General features: G+C 33.9%; 2 protein-coding genes across 2 annotated transcripts in view; both read left to right on the plus strand.

Moving 5' to 3' along the window:
- Window positions 1-4,029: 4,029 nt before the first annotated feature.
- On the plus strand, window positions 4,030-4,899 carry HELRODRAFT_180526 (hypothetical protein; the record flags this gene model as incomplete). Its single annotated transcript, XM_009029829.1, has 4 exons — window positions 4,030-4,116; window positions 4,213-4,319; window positions 4,395-4,498; window positions 4,826-4,899. 4 exons carry the CDS (start codon window positions 4,030-4,032, stop codon window positions 4,897-4,899), a joined length of 372 nt encoding a protein of 123 aa, XP_009028077.1.
- An 828-nt stretch (window positions 4,900-5,727) lies between these two features.
- HELRODRAFT_180527 (hypothetical protein) overlaps window positions 5,728-8,765 on the plus strand; it is a gene marked incomplete at both ends in the record, with an annotated part of 13,101 nt that continues 10,063 nt past the window's right edge. The window contains 5 exons of the mRNA XM_009029830.1: window positions 5,728-5,844; window positions 6,231-6,326; window positions 7,016-7,194; window positions 7,369-7,451; window positions 8,295-8,383. Coding sequence (XP_009028078.1) covers window positions 5,728-5,844; window positions 6,231-6,326; window positions 7,016-7,194; window positions 7,369-7,451; window positions 8,295-8,383 — 564 coding nt within the window. The remainder of the gene's footprint in view (window positions 5,845-6,230; window positions 6,327-7,015; window positions 7,195-7,368; window positions 7,452-8,294; window positions 8,384-8,765) is intronic.

Genomic DNA, 8,765 nt, shown 5'->3' on the forward strand with positions numbered 1-8,765 from the left:
CTCTCTCTCTCTCTCTCTCTCTCTCTCTCTTTCTCTCAATCTCATCAGATACAAATAGCAAAAAAATATTGCGTCTTTCTCACAGACTTATTTGAGATACTTAAGTTACATCGGCCTCATATGTGATTCAATTAAATATTGAATCCATCAACACATTTTGTGTGCGTGTATGTGCCTGTATGTACGTGTGTGTGTGTGTGTGTGTGTGTGTGTGTGTGGTGTGTGTGTGTGTGGTGTGTGTGCGTGTATGTTGTTTCGTTCATGAATGATTGTGTGATCGTGTGTAAGATATAATGTGAATTGTGTTGAATTGTGCTAAGAAGTTTCCAACAATACATTTAGTAATGTGCATGTATTTGTGTATTATATGTGTACGTGCGTTTGTATGTATGTGCGTGTGTGTGTTGTATGTGTATGAGTGTAGGTGTGTAAAAATCATCTGAGCATTCATTTAAATGATTGATATGAAGATGGAAGATGTGGAAAACTGCTGACGAACGATAAAGTAAGATTCATTTTTCAATTTGCCTCCTCCACACACACACACACACACACACACACACACACACACACACATACATAAATATCTCCATACCTTCAAATGTTGATGATTTTGTCTTCCTTCTCTGCTTCATTTTCATTCACCCTATCACGACTTCTCCGTAACGAAAGTAGATATGTCATGTGACGTAATGCAATGTCACGTGGTTTTTGTGTATGTATGTGTGCGTGTGTGTGTCTGGTTTTGCTTCCTGAATGTGTATATTTTTTATTAAACATGTGCGTTTTGGTCTATGAATAATTATGTATATTCATCAACTTTTGTATGCTAGCGTGTGTGATTAACGTTGGAGGGATAAATTTTGTATGTATATATGTATGTGTGTATGTATGTATGTATATATGTAAGTATGTTTGTATGTATGTATGTATGCATGTATATATGTATGTATGTACATACATACATGTATTACTTGTTTGTAATAATGTATTTTTTGTATTACTGATTCTTGTTGGAATGTTTGTCATGGACTAGAGGTTGAAGCGTGTCAAAATTTGATTCAATTGAACTCTGTTCATGCCATTATTCTCTGATGATAAACCAATATTGAAATCTCTTAAAAGTAAATTAACTTTTTTCGTTATTAATTATTTTTAAAACTTCTATTTCTTCAAAATATTGTTTAATATAGCGTAGTTCGATAACGTGTATGTATGTTTGTATGTATGTATGCTTAAATATTCCTTAGTAATTGAGAAAGTCTGTTTACGTGCGCATACCTATGCCTGTCAGTCTGTATGGGCATTTGTATGTGCGTGTATGTGTGTGTGTTTGCGTGTATGTGTGTGTGTGCTTGTGTGCATGTGTGTGTTTTTCTACGTGCGTGAATGTCTGTGTAAAAATATCCATCCAGCAGTCGTAAATATAAATAATGGCCAATAAGATAGAAGATTGAAAAAAAATATTTTCCCGGGAAAAATTTTTGGCGGGAAAAGAAAAATAAAATGTATAAAACACCAAAATTTTTGGCGGGAAACATAGTAAAAATAAGATTAAATGTTCAGTAAACTTGAATTTTTGGCGGGAAAAAGAAAAAAATACTTAAAAACCTGAAATGTATTGCGTACCGCGGACAGGAGCACCGAAAGATTAAAAGATTAAAAATTGTAAAAATATGATGAAGAGTAAGAAGAATACAGGGAAAGAACAGAAATAACGAGATAGAAAAAGAATGAAAGAAAGAAAGAAAGAAAGAAAGAGAAAAAGAATTAGAGATATTGAGTAAAAATGACAAAAGTTCAAAGAAAAAAAAGTCCGAAGTTGTTACGCAAAGAAAACTTTTAGAAAGAGAGAGAAAGAGAGAGAAAGAGAGAGGGAGAGAGTCATAATCATCATCAGTACCATTATCATCGTTCCTTCATCATTATCGTCATCATTATCATCGTAATCATTCATCTGAGAATTTCAATTAAAATAAGTGCTCCTCAACCACGCTCCGTTGTATAAACATGTGTTTGTATGTTTGTTTGTATGTTTGTTTGTTTGTATGTTTGTTTGTATGTATATTTACATTTACGTTTGTATGCATGTTTGTATGCATGCATGCATGTATGTATGTATCATTAATATTATTAAGATTTGCATAGTGTCCGTCATAACAGTGTGATATTCTTGCACTATATAAAGAAAAAATATCATAAACAAAACGTTTTTCTTTCTTTCTCTTTTTCTCTCCTTTATTTTTTTCTCTCTCTTTCTCTCTCTCTCTCTCATTATCATCATCAGCATCACCGTCACGGCACCAAACCAGCCAGCGAAGCGAACACGAGCACGTCGCGAGAATAAAAATATTTCGCCATTTCGGCTCGGCAATAATTTCGTCATTTCGCGCGAGACATTAACGAATAGTCAACTGTAATGGCGCGTTGCTGTATTTCATTCCTGCCAGAGAGGTTTACTGCCTGCTCGCTATAACAGGCAATGAGGGGATTGTTTTCTCCATGTTCCACCATTATTCACCTCTTCGTCTCTCTCTCTCTTTCTCTCTCTCTCTCATTCATTTACTTTCTTTCCCTCATTCTCATTCTTTTTTTTCTCCCTCTGTATATCTTCCACTTTCTCTCTTTCTCTTTTTGTTCCTTTCCTGATTTTTGTTGCTGGTGTGTTTCTTTCTTTGACTCTTATCTTCCATCTTTCTCTATCTTTGATGACTCCTTTGCTCTCTTTTTGGCTCTCTCTCTCTCTTCTTTCTCTCTCTCTTCTTTCTCTCTCTCTTCTTTTTCATTACATAGTCTAAAATTTTAGCATTATATATTCAAGTCATTTTTCTTTCTTTACACATTTTTTTTATTATATCCATTGCATGTGTGTGTGTGTGTGTGTGTGTGTGTGTGTGTGTATGAGTGTGTATGTTTGTGCATGCGTGTGTGAGTTTGCGTGTGTATGTGTGCGTGTGGTTTTGAGTGAATTCGAACCGTAATTTATTTGGCAAATAAATTCGACTAATGAATTTTATTCAGATCCGGCTAAAAAGGAAATTGAAAATGTGCGTGCAATTATCTGACTGCTATATAAATTAATATAGATTTGTGTGTGTATGTGTGTGTGAATGTGTGCGTGAGTGCGTGAGAGTATGTGTGAAAATGTGTGTGTGTGTGTGAATGTGTGCTTATGTTTTGCTAGAATTGCCAATCAACTTTGACGGTTAATAATATTTAATTTATTTGTCCATTTCTCCGCTGTTATTAATAACGCTCCAGCGAAGCACACGCACTGCGAAGAACACGCACACGCAAACATAAACACATGCACAATCACACACACATCTGAAAACACAAACACACACACACGCACAGACGAACACAAACACACATGCGTACGAGAGAGAATACAACATAAAGAATGAATATTATTAACAGAAATGTCGAAAAAACATTTTCTGATGTAAACCAGCCACAAAACAATCTCTCGCCTAACAATCATAAATATCATTGCTGACGTCATCGTCGTTGTCATCACCTTCATCCTAATTTTATTTGCACGTGTTATACATACACGTACACTGTGTGTGTGTTTCTGAAGAAAATACAACTATTTCAACAACAACAACTACTTCTACTACTACTACCACTGCTGCTGCTACTGATGTTGCTGCTAAAGCTGCTGCTGCTAATAATAACAACAATAATAATAATAAATTTGTTTTGTTTTTTTTTCTTGAAAATACTAGAACGCGTCCTAGGCTGTTTAAAATCGTTGGCATGGAAACACCTTCTAACAAAAAACTTTAAGAGGGGAACTCTTTTCAATTTTCTTTTGTAATAATTATAATTATAATATTATATTAATTATACTCAATTATAACTATATTTTGCTGTTTTGGATGTTTTAATCTTTTACCGCTTATTGGAGTATTAGTATTGAAATTGAATTGAATGTTGATTCATTGTGCTCCGTCTGTAATTAATATATTTAATAAAATAATTAGTTTTATTCAATAATTGTTTAATAATAATAATAAAAATAAAATGATATGCAATCTGACTGATTGTAACAAGACATACCAGCGAAATGTGGCTAGTGGCAAGGTTTACAGGCAAATGTTTGACGCCGAAGTAAGTTATTTATAATTATTTTGTTAATATTATTGCTGTTATTATTATTATTATTGTTATTATTATTATTGTTATTATTATTATTTTTATCCCCAGGTTCAGTTAGTGTCAAGTTTAATGAAATCAAAATCGGAGATAGAAGAAAAGTGGAGTTCATTGAAGAGTGTCGCTAGGGAGCCAAAGATCCTGCTAGCACCACCAAAGTAAAAAAAATTTCTACAGTACGGTAATATTATTACGTAACGAAAAACTGGAATGATTTTAAAATAAACCAACAGGAAGTGCTACGTTGGTGACGACGACTATGACGTCACTGATGGTGACGGAGATGATGAATTGAGGAAAGTTCGCAGGAAAGTGTCGTCTTTGCCCGATATTATCGGTTCGCTATATCGGTATTTCTGTGCATTCCTTTACGATATTAATTATTGTCTAGTTTATTCTCTATTATTGTTATTATATTATATTATAGGTATTATTATTATAAATAATAGTAGTAGTAGTAGAAGTAGTAGTAGTAGTTGTAGTAGTAGTAGTAGTAGTAGTAGTAGTAGTAGAAGTAGTAGTAGTAGTAGTAGTAGTTGTTGTTGTTGGTTGTTGTTGTTGTTGTTGTTGTCGTCGTCGTAGTAAGAGTAGTAGTATTAGTAGTAATTTTATAATTATATGATTAACATAATTAATTTTAATTATAACGATAATAATAATTCAGTAAAGCAGGAATCATCCTCCAGACGAGACAACATACTTGAACGTGTCAAAAATATGAAATCGGCCAAGTTGTAGCCTTCAATTCATTACAAATAATAATAAAATATTATAGTTTTATTGTTATTGTTACTAAATTATTGTTATTATTTATAATAATTTTATTATTATTTTTATTGTTGTTGTTGTTGTTTGTGTTTTACAGACACGGTGCCGTTCTAAACAACATGGCATCTCATCTTACGGACATCAGTCAGGTTTCAATTAATAATATTAATAAGAAGAAAAGCAAACAAACAATAACTTGTATGTATATATATATATATGTGTGTTTGTGTGTGTCTGCGTGTGTCTTTGTGTGTGCATGTTTGTGTGCGTGTGACTATATTTATGAGTAGTAGTAGAATGAATTGAATGTATATGTACACTATACTGTTTCTCTTCATCAGTGTATGGGATGTATGTATGTATGTATGTGTGTGTGTGTGTGTGTGTGTGTGTGTGTGTGTGTGTAAGCGTACGTGTAAATTTAAACAGGAAATGATGTTGGCGGTAGAAAGGTGCTCCAATAGGCTGGTATCCGTAATGGCAGAAAGTCATGTCTTCGTTAAGAGTCTGATTGGAGATCTCAACAATGACGATGTCTGCTTTTTGCCTTTGATGTTTTCTTTTTTTTGTTGTTGTTGCTGTTGTTGTTTTTGTTGTTTTTGTTTTATCTAGTTGGTTTGTTTTGCTTTATAACATTATTTTTCAAATACACAATACACAGACACAAATCCAAACTCTATTTCACAACACATTCTTCGGTATATATACACACACACGTACACACACACATACACACACACACGTACATACATGTACACACACGCACACGTACATTCCTAGACGTTGGACTGTCTGAACATGAAACAACTTGACGATATCTGGTCGAAAGTGAGAAGAGAGAGTGAAAAGAGAGAGGAAGAGATGATGAAGTTTGAAGAGGAGATGCGCGATGTTGAATGTCTGAGAGTTAATAAAGTTCGTTTAGTTGTCTTGTTTCCGATTCATTTTTGGTTTTTTGGAAAAAAATCTTTTAATTTTTGTTTGTTATGCGTTTTCTCTTTCATTTTCTTCCTATATTTATCTTTCATCTCTTTTTTTCTCTCTTTCTTTGGTCTCCTATCTATATGTCTAACTCTCTTTTTTGATATTATGTTTAAAAAAATTGACTTTCGTTCATCACTCCATTTCTCTTTTACATTTCTCTTCTTTCTTTTTCTTTCTTTCTCCCTCTCTCTATCTTCCTTTCTACCTGTCTCTCTTTCTCTCTCTTTTTCTCTCTCTCTTTCTCTTTCTCTCTTTCTCCAAAATTTATCATTTTCCATATTTCCTAGCCATACTAATACCGAAGTATTGTCTGTCAGGCAAGATTGATATTACAGGAGTGTAGGACGCAATTGGAGGAGGTAGGGTACCTAACGACACCAGACATCGATCGAATTATAACGTTCGAGAGTCAAGTTGGTTTTGATTGATGGCTGGCTGGCCGTCCTAGTGATGATGATGATGATGATAATGATGGTGATGACGATGGTGTTGACGATGGTGATGATGATGGTGATGATGACGTTGGTGATGATGATGATGGTGGTGGTGGTGGTGGTGGTGGTAATGATGATGATGACGATGATGTTGATGATGACGATGATGTTGGTATTTACGACTCTGGCTTTGTTTAGAGTAATGTCAATAATCTTAATTATATTGATGAAATGATGATAACACACACATACATACAAACACGTACACACACGCGCACACACACGCACACACACACACAAACACGTACAGGCCATAAACAAAACTATCCTATCGAACAAACGCCAATATATCATGATACTATCAAACATGAGGTCTGATGATGTTCTCCTAGTCCAAGAATTGTTTGGGGAATGGGTTGACGCTGTGGAAAAGTGGAAAAAATTCAAGATGGATTTGGTTCTTAGGGAATTTGTGTTAGTTTGGTTGTAGTAGTAGTAGTAGTTGTTGTTGTTGTAGTAGTTGTTGTTGTTGTTGTAGTAGTTGTTGTTTTAGTAGTAGTAGTAGTTGTTGTTGTTGTAGTAGTAGTTGTTGTAGTAGTTGTTGTTGTTTTTATGTCCATTAAAAAATATTCACAATGATGATGGTGATGACGACGACAATGATTAAGCTGATGATGCTTATGATAGTACTGGCTAGGAATAAGACAATAGTTATTGAAAATACAAGGGGTACGATGAGGAGTGAGCCTTATAGGAACCCTATGGAACCTCAGATGCTTCTGCAGTTGGTCATTAAACATCAAGCTAATCTCAACGGACAAAGAATTCAGACCATTAACAAACTAAAGTGGATTTTTTTGGTTTTTTTCGATTTTTTATTTGTTCGTGTTTTTTTATTTGTTTTTTTTTTCTCAATGTTTTTACTTGTTTATTTATTTATCATTCGTTCGTTCATTCGTTCGTTCATTCGTTTGTTCATTCGTTCATTCATTCGTTCGTTCTTTCATTCATTTATACATAGGGAGGTAAAATGGTGGACAGATTACGGTTATGACGAAATGAAAAACATTGAAAATGAAGTCATATGCTTCACCAAAAATATAGGTGCTAACTTTATTGATTGATTGATGGATTGGTTGATTGATTGGTTGTTTGATTGATTGATTCATTCATTCATTTATTCATTCATGGATTCATTCATTCGTTCGTTCGTTCATTCATTCATTCATTGCACATTTTGTAATAAACTCTTCCAATCATTCTTTCTTTCACTCACTCATTCATTTTCTACGAGTTCATTCATTCGTTCAAATTTTTCATTTATATGTCTGTTCGACCATTCGTTCATTCTCTCGTTCAATTAATCAATCATCGTTATTCCATTCATTCATTCATCCATTCATTATTATTATTTTTTAATTCTTTTTAAATTATTCCTGCGACATGTCAACAACACGGACGCACACGCACATACAAACACGCACGCGCACACATTCATTCATTCATTCATCCATTCATTCATTCAATTATTTATTTATTCATTCGCCCGCTCGTTCGCTTGTTCTTTAATTCGTTCAACTTTTCAATTTTTAGCTCATTTAAGAAACCATCTATACGTGAATTTTTTTAATCAAGTTTTTCATTTTCTTATTCTCTCTCTCTTTCTCTCTCTTTCCTCCTTTCTTTTTTCTCTGTTTATGTGTGTATATTTTGTGTGTGTATGTATGTATGTGTGTATGTACGTGTGTGTTGTATGTGTGGGCGTTAGTTTTGTTTGTATGTCTGTTTACCGAAAAATTTTTATGTGAACAACAAAGATCATGATTATATAAGCGTGCATTATTTAGACGTATACACATTCATACAATTAGGCACAAATACACACATACACACACAAATGCAAATACCACCAAACATTTAATTCTTTTTCTCTCTTTCACTTAATAGATGATATTTACGAAGAGAACTTGGCTAGGATGTGCACGTTGTTTTCATCCATCCATCATTTCTGCCTGCAACAATTTTACATTAAAAAGGTTTGATAATTTTTTTTCGTTTGTATGTTTGTGTTTGTGTGTGTGTGTGTGTGTGCGTGCGTGCGGGTTTTTGTTTGTGTGTGTTTGAATTTATGTGTGTGTTTGTGTGTGTGTGTGTTGTATGTGTGTTTTTATGATGCTGATATGTGTGTATTCTATGTGTGTGTGTATGTGTATGTGTGAGAGAGAGAGAGAGAGAGGAAGAAAGAGAGAGAGAGAGAGAGAGAGAGAGAGAGAGAGAGAGAAAGAAAGAAAGAGTGGTGTTGTTCTATGTGGTGTTGTTTTTTAAAGTATGGGGGCGTTGTTTTTGTTGTTTGGCGATGTGTGTGTGGGTGTGAAAATTTTTGTTTTCATTCAATTTTTACCGCAAAAATTTTTTTGT

This window comes from Helobdella robusta (assembly GCF_000326865.2).
Source record: "Helobdella robusta unplaced genomic scaffold HELROscaffold_62, whole genome shotgun sequence".
Classification (NCBI taxonomy): Eukaryota; Metazoa; Annelida; class Clitellata; order Rhynchobdellida; family Glossiphoniidae; genus Helobdella; species Helobdella robusta.